This window comes from Bombina bombina, chromosome 3, assembly GCF_027579735.1.
Source record: "Bombina bombina isolate aBomBom1 chromosome 3, aBomBom1.pri, whole genome shotgun sequence".
In the NCBI taxonomy this organism is placed as follows: Eukaryota; Metazoa; Chordata; class Amphibia; order Anura; family Bombinatoridae; genus Bombina; species Bombina bombina.
This window is the reverse complement of record NC_069501.1, coordinates 89,120,566-89,135,424: the sequence shown is the minus strand read 5'-3', so window position 1 is coordinate 89,135,424 and position 14,859 is coordinate 89,120,566. Positions and strand designations below refer to the sequence as shown.

The 14,859-nt window shown below is 36.9% G+C and overlaps 1 protein-coding gene across 1 annotated transcript in view; it reads right to left on the bottom strand.

Moving 5' to 3' along the window:
- Nucleotides 1–14,859, bottom strand: part of DSCAM (DS cell adhesion molecule) — a 717,945-nt gene that overhangs the window by 127,501 nt on the left and 575,585 nt on the right. The window contains exon 27 of the mRNA XM_053705914.1: nucleotides 11,725–11,755. Coding sequence (XP_053561889.1) covers nucleotides 11,725–11,755 — 31 coding nt within the window. The remainder of the gene's footprint in view (nucleotides 1–11,724; nucleotides 11,756–14,859) is intronic.

Sequence of the window (14,859 nt, the reverse complement as noted above, 5' to 3'; positions counted from 1 at the left end):
GCCTTGTTGTAAAGTAAGGTCATGTTTAATGAGCATCACTTCACTTATCTTCTCTACAGCTTTGTCAGCGGGTGCCATTAACATCTATAGTTGTGTGAGATGCCCAATACAGGAGATCTCCTCTGGTAACACAGAAAAACAATAATTACAACCGCAGCACTTAGGAATGACTTATAAAATGTTTTATGTATATGGTTCAGAGGCGTAATTACAGGAGTCTCAGGTCTCAGTTGAGACAGGTCCCAAACCTCTAGGGAGCCCATCTTGTCCTGTAGTCAGTAGTAAAGTCTCTGCAGGGGGCCTAGGCTTTACCAGAATCATATGTCTGCTCCCTCTCTATGCCCTGGTTATAAAAAGGGCTCACAGTTTAATGAAAATATATGGATTGGTCTTTACAATATGGTATTAGGGTTTCCATGATGGCCATCAGATTGCTGGTGTACAGAAAATCCTGCCAGCATGTGTGTTCAGGAAGGCTTCCAAAGTGTATATCCTCTAGCACAAACTAGCCAGGGGGATGATAAGTCCTAGGGACAGGGGAGTTTCCTGGTCTGAACAGGGGTAGTTCCCAGGGTATTTCTGAAGCTCTCTCACAATTCTCATGATATGCTTTAAGTATTTTCTACCAGCAGCTCTCACTGATTTATCTCACCAGCTGTATGCAGGTGAAGTTTGCTCAAAATTCCTAATTTTTTTTATATTTAAGTCACAACGACTTAGAGTTATATGCAATAACACTGAAAATGATAACAAAGAAATTCAATATTTAATTATTAGGCAAAAGTTTATTGACAGAGGATATAGAGCCAAAGAAATAGACAACATGTGGACTGACATATGTGGCTTGGACCAATTAACATTACTCAAGAAACTTAAAAAAATTGAAGGAACCCCAATATGCTTTAAACTTTATTACCACCTACTCCCCAATTAGTAACCATATTAGAAAAACATTAACTACAAATTGGCCTCTTCTAGCTAAAGACCCTACATTACCGTTTACTAACATGAAACCACCAAGAATGGTTTTCAAAAAGGGACAAAGTCTAAGAACTATGATTGAAAGGAATGACATTAGCTTGGAACAAAGGACCTGGCTACCTAAGGGTAAACCAGGTGGCTTTAAATGCGGTAACTGTGTGACTTGTAACACACTATATTCAGGGACCACATTTAGCCATCCCTTTAAAACAAAGAAGTACACTATTAGATACAGACTCACATGCAGTTCTGACCATGTTGTTTATTTCCTTACCTGCCCATGTGGAAAATATTATATCAGTAAATCAAGTACCCCCTTTAAGGAGAGACTAGCTAATCACAAAAGCGCAAAAGGATCAGCACTAAAAGAGGGTAAAGGTGATCTGCCAGTGGCCAGGCATTTTCTAACAATGGGACATACAGTGGCTATGTTACGAGCAATGATAATAGACAAAATACCTCCCCTTAGGAGATGGGGCATCAGGAATGAGGAGCTCCTTAAGAGAGAAACACAGTGAATATACAGATTAGGGACCCTAACACCTAGGGGTCTTAATACTAATATTGACTATTCATTATCTTTCTAAAAAAAACTTGTACTTACATCCTTTATGTATGCATATCTAGTACCTAGATGTATGGTTTGTACAGCCTAGCATATATGGTTCAATAAACTAAATACATGTAGTCAGAAAGTAAGGCTTATACTATTCCTCAACATGTGAGTTTGTTATTGTTACGTTAACGGGCACTACCAATGTTAGCATGTTAAAAGTATAACGAAAACTATGTCTAATAATAGAATTGAAACAAGTATGTTTAAAATTACAAATATGGCTTTATTTATTACGGTACTGTGATATTGCTGTGTCTAATCGCCGCTGGTATTTTAAAGTCTGATACAAGTAAACGACCTCTAACAAGGTCTCTGGTATTGCAAATGTGATATATAAGAATACCGCAACAGTTAACATATGTTTTGATTACATTGTATCCTCTGCAATGAATACATAGTATCAAATACGTACGCTTGATTAGTAATATGACACAATTTCACTCCCCCTGAAGCGTCATATGATGCAGCCCAATAGGATTTTACCGGCTAATTTAAATGACCGTAGCCGCTCCCTAGTAAATATACAGCTACTCAATGGCGTTATACACGCTGAGCGTTTACTTCTAACCAAAAAAGGTATGTAACATGATGTTGTTTTGATGCCGTTTAAAGAAGAAATATTATTCTATCACGGCCACTTTATACTTTGTGAAGTTTGAATAATTTGCTAATATAATATGGGATCAAAATCCATTGGTCAGACTGTTTTATGAATACTGATGTCGCTTACACATTTTAATTTCTGTGTCCCCATATTGACCATAAGGGGATATTAGCTATACATGTAGTAGGGTGTTAGTAAGGTGATTTTTGTATGTGTTTTTTTGTATATATTTTATTTAAAGGTACATGGCCTATTAATTATGCCGTTTTCCTATATGTCTGTTAATATTGTAATATGCTTATCTGTATTATAGATTGTCTTGAAAAAGGCTTGAACTAGAAGCTAAAACATCGACATTTATCAGATGAAAAATGTTGGATTATGAACTAAGTGTTTAATAATCTTTTATGAATTAAATCCTGTAGTGCCCTCATATTTGGACCCTATATATATATATGTAATGTTTCTCTATGTAGATTTGAAACTAGAAAACATTTTTTAAAGGCTCAGTAACCATAAAACTCTTGGGGCTATAGACAGAAAACAATTCATATATCATCTGTAAAGAGACAAAACCTTTATGTGGCTTATGGTAGTCAAAGGTATACTGGGGTACTGATAGGTAGTTTAACTGACACCCAGTATGTGCAAATGGTGCCAATCTTGGCATTGAAAAACAAAAAAATGCTTTTTTTTTTCATTGCTGGTTAGCTATATGCTTTATACTTCTTAGCACACTCTGTGATGTGTTGTAGTGTACATTAAAGATAAGAAAATGTACATAAAAAGCAAAACGTTTATTGTTTAAGCGCCATAAGTACATATGCTAACTGTACCTATAGAATCATGATTCAAACACCATACCTGCTTCCAATGAACCCCAGGAACAAAACAATGGTGAAATACAGATACATTCGGAAAAAGAAAAGCACAAAATGGAAAATTGTCATTTAGTGCTATTTTCTGAGTGTGTCTGTATTTCACTATTGTCTGCTCCTTGTTTCTGACGTTCATTGGAAGCACAGACATTTTCATTATGGGGCCTTCTGGCTTTCACAACCTGTGAGGGACAGCACCGCCATTTCTATATTCTATAATAACTTAACACATAAGGTGAGTGTGACAATGTTTTCAATGCATCAACACCTTGTTTGCTGCAGATCATTTTCAAAAGCCAAACTCTATCCTGCAGACTTGGCTTATTTGAAATAACAAAGCCAGGATTTCTTCTGAAGAAGACACAGCTAGCCACATTCTTTATGCTACTAAAACCTGCTTTGTTTTGCAGTTCTTATGTTATCATCTCCATTAATGACAATTAGAGATAGATATGTGGCACGGTTAGGCTTGTGCATGTGTCATGTGCACTTTCAGTTCTTACTACTGGAAACCCACAATATTCAGTCTTAAATTTCAAGAAAAGTGAAGAAAATTAATAACTAAAAGATATTGCAAAGCTGTTTTACTATGCATAATTATACTTTTTATATTACACTATCAAGGTGTTCACTTTGCCCTTAAGAATCTCAGTGTAACAGTGATGCATGAACACAATAAAGCTAGTAAGGTTTATTGTCCTGCAGATTTTACTGAATCAAGCCTTGAATTTATAATAAGAATTTACAGGGGCCCTTGCAGAATCGTGTTGCTTGCAGTAGAAACTATTTTAAAACATTAGTTAAAAAAAAATGTGCACCATAAGACAAGTTGACAAGATTTCCCAGACCCAAATTCAGGACATCTCATAAATGTTGACTGGTTGGCAAAAAACCCTGAACACTTGTAATGTATACAGGCATGATATATATATATTTTTTTTTTTACACACACACACCCTCTAAGCCCCCACACACACACTCTAACCCCCCACACACACACTCTAAGCCCCCCCACACACACTCTAACCCCCCCCCACACACTCTCTAAGCCCCCCCACACACACTTACACACCCTCTAACCCCCCCTACACACACACACACACACATACCCTTAGACAAAACATTTTACACTTTTGACCAAATTCATTAAGGCCTCGATCACAATCTGTTGGGAGTGGTGATTCTGACTCTTTTTTTGGGCCAAAGGCTACTTTTTTATTTTGTGCGATCAAAATAGCACATTTTTGTTTGATTTCTGCACTTGCAAATGGGTTTTTGGATCCTTTATAAAAGTCCTATTTTTGTCTATGAAGCCAAAAAGATCTTGGTGATCACAATACTTTTTTGAATCACTTTTGAAGACAATTTTTGGGTTATCGAATACAACACCTGTAGGCGCTTGAGAACTCCTCAAAACTGCATTTTGGGCAACTTTAACACTATTTCACAGCTATATCCAAACAGTTTATTATCTTGCACATATGATATAGACTCTTAGATCTGGGGAAAGTCATTTCAGGACACCAACATCTACAAATTATGTAATTTTATCTTTAATTTTAACCCCCTATCGACCACGATGTACCCTGTATACACAACCGTGCGTTTCAAATTGCTTGCCCTACATTACTGAACTCATGGTCACGAAAGCTTTTTCCAGATTACAAGTTCACAGAGAGAAGTTTTAATTCCTGTTGAATGGAAGATAACCAAATAACCTTACATTTTTAGACAGGTCTTAAATATAAGGAATTTATCCTCTTGATTTCACCTCTTGAATAGCCTAAAAATCTCATATGTGATTTAGCCAGTTACATGTGGTTATTTGCCATTAAATTATTTTTGCTTGTATTTATTGTATTTCAAAGTACTAATCACATTTTTGTGGTCGTTGTATTGATGTACGTACATATCTTGAGTTCTTGTCACCAGAGGTAAGCCCATTCTACACGAATCTATACGTACACTGCTAAGTCTGTCTGTTAGATGGTATTTTCAAGATGACAACAGACAATAATGATATCAATTACTTTTTGTGGGTTAAATAACAGGGCTACATAAAAAACAACTAGCTATGCACTGTTATGAAACTGATCATACCAGATGATCCTGCTGAAGGTCTTCCTCACTTTACCCTACTTTTTTCAAATAAATTATTTAACCTATTGCATGATACAAAACATACTTATTTTGTTTACCTAAATGTAAATTAGACATGTTCCTTTGACCTATTATATAGTTGTGCTAAATGCCAAAGTGATGCGTGGTAATCACATAGGAAGTTAGGAACACACTCAGTTTAATAGCTGGCCTTAGGAAGGTGAATCAAGTTTTAGCTGTGATTGGCCCTAAAAAGGAGATCTCTTTGATATGTAAGTATGACCTCATAAAAAGGGCAGGTAAGCCCCAAAATGTCAGAGACGTCTCTGCATAAGGAAACCGTAAGCCATAAATATATTTCATCATTTTGGATCCTTGTCAGTGAGTTGCAGCTGAAACCTTCAAACAAAGTGATTAACGGATTCTTAAAGCTCATTTACATAGGGCCATAAAGATGTAAGACTGCTTAAAGGGACATGGGAGTCAAAATTAAATGTCCATGAACATATAACTTTCCAATTTATTTCTGTAATGAAGTTGACCTCTTTCTCTTGGTCCCCTTGGTTTAAGTTTGTCCCTCTCCATGAGGGGATACTCAAGTAGGCTCAGGGGCATATGGGCAAATGTGTTTGCAACAATGTTAAACAAGCAACCTGCAGAGGGAGAGTGCAGCAGGCACTGTTGAGTATAAGCAATATACACCAACATCGTGCACATGTCAAAGCCTACTTCAGTATGCAGTAATGGAAAGGGGTCAAGTTTCAACCAATGAGACCAAGAGAAAAAAATACATTTGTTAACGGTAAATTGATTATTTCAATACATGCTCTATCTGAATCAATACAGTTTAATCATTTTTCTTAAAATGAGCAATAGGGGGTCTATAACAATACTTTTTTACACCCACAAAAAAATTGAAAATCTGAGTCCCAAAACATTATACAGGTCTCTGTACTGCTTACTGGGTTGTTAGCAGTCCCCTTATTTCAGACTGATCTATTACAGTTCTCGTCAGCTCATGGTATTACTACCCAATGACCAATAAAGCAAGTTATCGAACTTTGTACTTTATTTAAGGAAATCTAAAATACCCAGAACAGAAAAACAAAAAGTTCCTTATATATTATATATACTAAGTTGTTGTTAATGAGAGATTGTTTTTTAGGGGTTTTATATATATGTGTTGACAGTTATTAAGTGCTTGTTCAATCTGACAGTAAATACATTTTAGTGCCTAAAGGGCATATTGGTAAATCTTACACATTTTAACTGATGAACCAAGACGTGGTGGGGAAAATCAGCTCTGGATGATTTAACTTTGCTATCTCTGAAGTAGTAGAGAGGTTAGGAACTTGTGGTATCATGGCTGCAGATCCTTAACAAGCAGTTTTAGGCTTCTAAGAGCAAACTTGCACTGTAAGGGGTATGCGCAAATTCCCCAGCTATACCCCATGTCTTAGTGGCTCCCAAAGAAAATAATTAGTCATCTTTATTACTTGTGAGCAGAAATACTGCTTGCTCCTCACATTTTAATGATGGTCTGAGATTGAGAAAGATGGTCTGTAACCAGCTAGTAATAGCATCAATTCTGCTACTTCCTTGCACTATGATAATGTATAATAATGTATATCCGATTATTATAGTAATAGACAATTATATTTTGTTTATGTGTTTAAAAACTCCCCATTTTTATACAATTATAGATACATCAGAATAAACTGAAGTGCACTAGAGAATTTCGGTTGTGGTTAATCAGATTTGGAAAAGTTGATCCAGTAGAAGATTTTTATACCAGACATTTTGATGTATATTTCAGATACATGAGCTAGCAAGCTTGTTACACTTATGTGAAGCATTGTTATTTAATTCTTATTAATTAATGGTTTCAAATGTTAAGCATGGTGTAATCAAATAAAACAATGGTTATATGACAATGTCTAATTAGTATAGCATGCATTCTTCACTTAGTCAAAGCACTCCCAGGCACTGTATGTGATTGTCAATACATAGCTTTTCAAATAGTTATTATTTCTTTTTCTTATCAGAAAATCAATCAAGCTATGTTTACTTACACCCTGTACTGAAAAAAAATATACAAGGGCTTTATTCCAAAACCTACAGTTTTATACAAAATATAAATATAAATATAAAAGTATTCCAGGGAAATTGTTATCAAGAATGTTCTATCATTCATATGAAAGAGCAACATTTAAAATTGTAGATTTTTTTTTTTGCATAAAAAAAAAATAAAGCAAAATCTGTTTAAGACTAATACAGTACCAGGTGTGTACTTCCCACTAATTCTCATTGGCTGCTAGATATTTCCTTTTAATATAGATTGGATGATAAGCACTAATTTTCATTGGCTGCTAGATATTTCCTTTTAATATTGATTGGGTGATAAGCACTAATTCTCATTGACTGCTAGATATTTCCTTTTAATATAGATTGGATGATAAGCACTAATCTTCATTGACTGCTAGATATTTCCTTTTAATATTGATTGGATGATAAGCACTAATTCTCATTGGCTGCTAGATATTTCCTTTTAATATTATTTGGATATTAAGCACTAATTCTCATTTGCTGCTAGATATTTCCTTTTAATATTAATTGGATGATAAGCACTAATTCTCATTGGCTGCTAGATACTGTGCTTCCTTTTAATATTGATTGGGTGATAAGCACTAATTCTCATTGGCTGCTAGATATTTCCTTTTAATATCAATTGGATAATAAGCACTAATTCTTTATCATTGGCTGCTAGATATTTCCTTTTAATATTGATTGGGTGATAAGCACTAATTCTTATTGGCTGCTAGATATTTCTTTTTAATATTAATTGGATGATAAGCACTAATTCTCATTGGCTACTACATATTTTTATTTTAATATTAATTGGATGAAAAGCATTAATTCCCAATGGCATTGGCTGATATGTATTTCCTTTTAATGTTGATTTGATGATTAACACTTCCTGGTAGGTATTCTCTGCTAATGCTAAAGGGACATAAAACTTTTCTTTCATGAATTAGATAGTGAAAACAATTTGAAAAAACAATTTTTTTGTTTCTTGTTATCCTTGATTGAAAAGCAGGAAGGTAATTTCAGGAGTGTGCATGTGTTTGCAGCACTACATGACAGCAGTTTCCAGAGCGCATGATGGCAGCACTGTTTCCTGTCATAGTGTTCCAGACATTTGCACGCTACCTATCTATATATCTCTTCAACAAAAGAATAATATGAAAACAAAGCAAAGTGGATAGAAGTAAATTGTAAACTTTTTTAAAAGTGTTTGCTCTGTCTGAATAATGAAAGAAAATGTTGGTGTTTCATGTCTTTTAATGATTAATTGTTGCTCTTTCAGATCAGTGCTAAAAATAATTGGAGTACAATTCCCCTTTAAATGCTCTAACTTTATATGCATTTAAATATCATTGTGCAGACCAATATATTGTGCAAAAGAAAAGTAAAAAGTTATCATATTAATTCTAAGAAACCTGAATGTAGCTAAACGTAATAGGAAGATAAAACTATATATTAAATTGACCGATACCAGCACTTTCATGTGGTCACAAATTCCTTCTTGGATTCTTCTGTTCACAGCATCTCCGTGACACCATAAAAGCCGCCCATTGAATCATCATTGAGAAGGCAAGGGGTATCCTGTGGCATTGTGGGAGCAAAACTAGGCCTCTGGCCTATATTCATTTAAGTCCAAGATCCAACTTGTAAGTTACATGCCAAAGATACTTAGGTAATACTTGTGTTGCAGTGCTTAAAAATATCCTTAAAGGGACAGTCAAGTCAAAATGTAACTTTCATGATTCAAATAGACCATGCAATTTCAAACAACTTTCTAATTTAATAATGTTATCAAATTTGCTTTGCTGTCTTGGTATCTTTTATTGAAGAGTAAAACAAGGTAGTCTCATAAGAGCTCAGGCGTGTGCACCTGTCTTTAGTACTCTATGACATCAGAGTTTTGCAACATTGTATAACAAAGCTACAAATAATGTTGCAAAACATTGCTGCCATAGACTACTAAAGACACACGTGCACACTCTTGAGCTCTTATGAGCCTACCTAGTTTTACTCTTCAATAAAGGACACCAAGAGAACGAAGCAAATTTGATAACATAATTAAATAAAAAAGTTGTTTAAATTGCATGGTCTATTTGAATCATGAAAGTTATATTTTGACTTGACTGTCCCTTTAATTGAGCAATGACCTATCGGCAATTGAGGACAAAAATGATCTACACATATTTTTGGTAGTGTAATTTTCATAATAAATAAAAAATAACTAAGTTACATTTTATCTCTGTTAAAAACAAGAATCACATTGTAAAATATGCAACTTTTCACAATCAGGAAGTGGAAAAGACAAAGTGAGACTGATAGATTGAGAGTCTTACATCTAAGTTTCCGTTAGGATAATATAAATTGTGAGATCCTTGGCATGTGTTAGAATTTTAACAGACATTTGGACTTTGATGAATTAAGGCCTATGACGCTAATGCTTGAGTTGGTTTTACGAATGTATAAGATAATGTTGAGTTGCAGTAACAAGAAGAATGGATAGCAATGATAAATGTAACTGATAATGAGGGTCATTCAATAACATGTAAACAGGTGAATCAGGACACCACGTCAGAGAACCTATGATTTCAATTAGTTTCCCTGAAGCTATGTCCTAATCACACTAATAGAGTATTGAATAACCCAACAGCTTATGGCGCATAAAGGGACACAGAGAGACCTTATTCACAAAATCATATAATTAGGCAAAATGTATAAAATTAACAAATATAAATGAAAATGGATTTATTGACTTAATTAGGTAGTTACTTCATTCTGTTGTGGATATTCTCTTCTCCACACCCAATGCAGCTTGTTATTAATGTACTTCAACATAGGGTTTGTTTGTTATATAAAGACTATTATAGCTTATATCTTAGAAAAGGTGTTTCTGTGCCCCTTGAAAAGAGTTATCATGGTAAGCATATAAAGAAATGTAATCGTATTTGCACATGCCTTGTTCCTTGCACAGAGCCGATGAGAAAAGAGAGATACTTAGCATGAGATAATGCAGGGCCCTCAAATCAAGTCCTGAAGAGCCACTAACAGGCCAGCAGGCGAGGATAGCCCTGGATGAGCACAGGGGGGTGATGGGGGGCAGGCAGCAACTCATTCTCTTTGATTAACCCACCTGTGTTCAAGCAGTTCTATCCTTACATCCTGGCCTGTTACTGGTCCTGGAGGACTGGAGTTGAGGAGCACTGGTCTAAGATAAATAAAAGCCAGAAAGAAGATAAAGTAACTGAAACCACCACTGGCTTAAATTATTTCAAATTTGTCAAAGAAAACATTGAAATAAAATATTAATAACAATGTGTTTAATCAAAGTGATACACTGTTTAACTAAACCAGTATTTTTACAGATAAACACTATAATAATAATGGATATCTAAATCACCATAATTCTCTCCAAACAAATTGAAGAGTGCAACCTTTGGTTTACTCTAATAAACATACATACAATTTATATTTGCCCATAGTGTTATCAACTGAAACTGTTCTGGTGCTAGACAATGCTTACTCTACAACTGTATTGTATTAATGCAAAAGTTAATGTGGGACTAATATAAATACATAAAAAGGATTTATAATCTAGGGTGACAATTTGTTTTTTAATGGTGAATACTTATAAAAGCTGCCTATTTAGGGCCACACACACCACATTCAGGTGACTGAAAACCACCAAATGCAAAATGAACCTTATGTATGTGTTTTCAGAAAGCAGCTCAGCAATACGAGACTTTCATACGCATTACCTCTTTATGGGGAAATATTGTCACCCTAGTCAAGTCACAAGAGAAAAAATATGTTTTGATAAAGGCATTTTATAAGATTTAACTAGATGTGTTTACAATTTAAATCATAAGTTCCTTCATCCTAAGGATATAAAAGGTATAAAGCAGACCAATTTGTTCTTTTCACCAGTCCAAGCATAATAGTAAAAAATAAAAAAATGGGTTCATATAGTGTTTATTTTAGTTTGGAAATATATGTCAGTGAATACATTTATGGCTATTAAATAGAGAAATAAAATATTTTATAAACATATCCATGGTTTCAGGGTACAATCTTTCTGCTTTTCTACTCTCCAAAGGGCTTTATTTGAGTTGTCACCTTGTTTACCCACCCATCAGAATCACCAAAACACACACTTTTAGTTCCACTTTTACTTGGGGGCCACAAAAACTAAAACACATGTTAGTGCTGCTATTTCCCGGGGGCCACAAAAGTAATGCCCAGTGCTTCATGTGGCCCCTGGGTCTCTAGTTGGCCATCCCTGATATATGCATAACCTTCTATAGGTTTAAGGACAAGCTTAAAAACAAATTTTAACAGCATTGTAGCTGCATAAAATATCCTGGAACTTCAACATCTTTTATTGAACAAAACCTATTAAATTGAGACAGAAAACATTTATGTGCCAAGAGAGATTTATACTGAATATGAAAACATATTTCTCTTACCTCATGAGCATTTCGGCTAAACTCTTTGCATCTGGAACAAACAGAGCAAATTATTAAACACATTTCTGATTGTTTATACGACAATATTCCGTGCCAAAGCTTTATATCATTTATCACTGGGTTTATCAGCTTCTGTATTTGCTAATAAAACATTCTAATTAGCATCTTAAAAACTCATGAAATATATTCATACATTTTGAAATAACTTCCAGCAATAAAGAAAAGGAGTTAAAAAAAAACAAAACAACGGGATCTCAGTTTAAAAACACAGCTTCTAGACTCCAGCATTTTATTTGAATGTTATATTTATGGTTGTTATGTTATTCCTGAACAAGTGTAATATTTTTTGTAATGATTAAAAGTAGTAACATTTGTAACCTTGAGGGCTATAATCTTTTGTGTGACCTCGGATAAAGGGCAACAATTATGAGGGCCAGGCGGACGAGGTTCACTGGCCTTGCGAGATGCTGGCCACATTTAACATTGCACAAGCTGCTGTTTGTGCAGTGTTGTCTCTTGCTCATGCACGCGGGGATGTCAATAATCCCAAACAGATTGGGATGATTAAAATCTGCCACACTTTAGGTTTAGTTAGCGGAGAGGTTAAAGGGACATGAAACTCTACATTTTTCTTTAATCGAAGAGCATACAATTTTAAATAACTTTCTCATTTAATTCCATTATAAGTTTTGCTTCATTCTCTTGGTATCCTTTATTGAAGGTGTAGCAATTAATTATTGGGAGTTAGCTGAACACATCAGTAAACCAATGGCGAGGCATATATGTGCAGCCACCAATCAGCATCTAGTTCCCAGCTCCTAAGCCTACTTTGGTATCCTTTCTAACAAAGGATATCAAAAGAATAATGCAAATTAGATAATATTAGTAAAATTTAGTTCTTTTTTTAGACCTGAAGTAAACCAGTATTATAGCACCACCCTATAGCACTTGAGGGATAGCAAACATACATTTTACTGAATACCCCCATAGAAGTCTATTATTTAGCGAACCTGCACTATCTGACATCCAAACATCAGCACACCCAGACTATTGCTTGAGCGATACAAATAACTCTAATATGAAAGCTAAAATAAAAGCAATATTGACTGAGCTCAAGCGATATTAATGCACAATAGTGCTAATATTTTTGAGCTTCACTTTAATCTACTTTAAAATGTTGCAAACATTTAATATTTCTTTAGAACAACATTCATTGTTTTTAATGACCACAATTAAATATTTAGCATCCCTACAAAATGTGTTAATTAAAGGGATATGAAACCCAGAATTTTTCTTTCATGATTTAGATATAGCATAACATTGTAAACATTTTACTAATTTACTTCTATCATCTATCATCAATTGTGCTTTATTCTCTTGGTATCCTTTTTTGAAGGAGCAGCATTGCACTACTGGGAACCAGAAGAACACATTGGTAAGCCAATCACAAAAGGCATACAGTATGTGCAGACACCAATCAGCAGCTAGCTCTCAGTTCCTGAGCCTATCTACATATGCTTTTAAACATGGATACCAAGAGAATAAAGCAAATTAGATAAAGTACAGCCCGGAGGCCGAATGAAGAGAGGGCTGTTTGACCCCCACTTTTTGGGAGCGTTGGTAGGCTCCGCTGTGGGGGTGGAGGATGATGGGAGGAGTTAAATAATCCTCCGCAGCCGAAGTCAAGCAGTTGCAGAGTTAGGAGCAGCACGGAAGGGGGAAGTTTTGAAGTTTTTCTTACCTGCGATCGGATGGAAGCCCTGCTGCTGGAGTTGCTGGCGGCCGCCAGGCAGAATGGTGAAGACTGGATCCGGGAGCGGCTGAGCGGAGGTGCGATGACGGTCGGTGTCCCAGGCGTGGAGGGGGCGGTGACCAGGACCAGAGGACGGCCGGCCAGGAGGTCGCGGCCACCGGAGCGGCTGAGTCCGGAGCTTGACGTCGCCAGGTCCAGAAGAGGAAGCGCGGGGCCTGGGCGGCCGGAGGAAGTTGCTGGAAGGTCGGATGCTGGTCGAGGACGTCGAGGAGGTGGAGGGGCCGGGTCGCGGCCTAGCACGGCACCGGTGACTGACGCCAGTGTCGTACGGCGTCAGGAGGAACCGGGTGCCGGAAGAGGCAGGAGAAGATCATTGAGGAGCGGGAACGGCGACGTGGAGGAAGGTGAGTACCGCTGAGCTATCGAAGTTGTGGGCTGCAAGAGGGGGCCATTATAAGCAGGGAAGGAGAGGCCGCAACAATTTTCATGTGGGGAATTGATGGGGGGGGGGAGCCGGGATAAGGCTCGGGGTCGGGGGGACTGGTTTAGAAAAGGGGAGAGGGTTTTTTAAAAGGCAAAAGGGGTTTTTTTTGGATGAAAGAAAGGGCAAGCTATGGGGGCAAGTGGATGGTAGGAGATATAGGGCGGGCCTGCATAAGGCGCGAAAATGGAAATGGAGCCGGGATAAGGCTCAGAATGGGATGGGGGGGGCTGAGGGAGCAGCAATTTGGTATGGGGAGCCGCATCAGAGTGGTAGGAGTTCAGCGTAGATCAGTTTGAGACGAGAGGAGAGAGGCAGGTAGCTTAGAAGTGGTAGCGGGGTGATCAGAGTCAGGTGGTATGCAAGGAAATAGGGATTGTTTCAGCTGGTTGGGATTTGGGTTATTAGGTGGGTGTGGCCGGGGATAAGGCAAAAAAAAAAAAAAAAAATTTCTTACATTAAATCAAATGGGTAGGGAGGCGGCTGGGGCCCCAAGATGGGTTTATGGGAGAGGAAAGGAAAGGATGAAGGGTGGGCATGCGCAGTAGGCGGGAAGGGGAAGCAAAAAAAAAAAAAATTTTGAATAATGAGTGTGAAGGGTAGGGTAAGTACAGGCAAGAGGGAGCTTTCAGGTGTTTAGACAGGGGGAAATCATGACATTAAAAAAAAAAAAAAAAAAGGGGGGGGGAAAGATGTATATCATAATAAGGGGTGGGGTCGGCTGGGGGGGTTGCAATGGATGCCGGGTAGTCCTCTACAAGAGGGGATAAAGGGTTAATTTATCAGAGAGAGGGTCGGGAGGGAGTGGTGCTGCCTGTAGGGGATGAAAAGGGGGGGGTTGCTTATACAGCTTGGCGGAGGTCACACGGTTTGGGGCCGGGGGGTGGGTTCATAGGGGCTA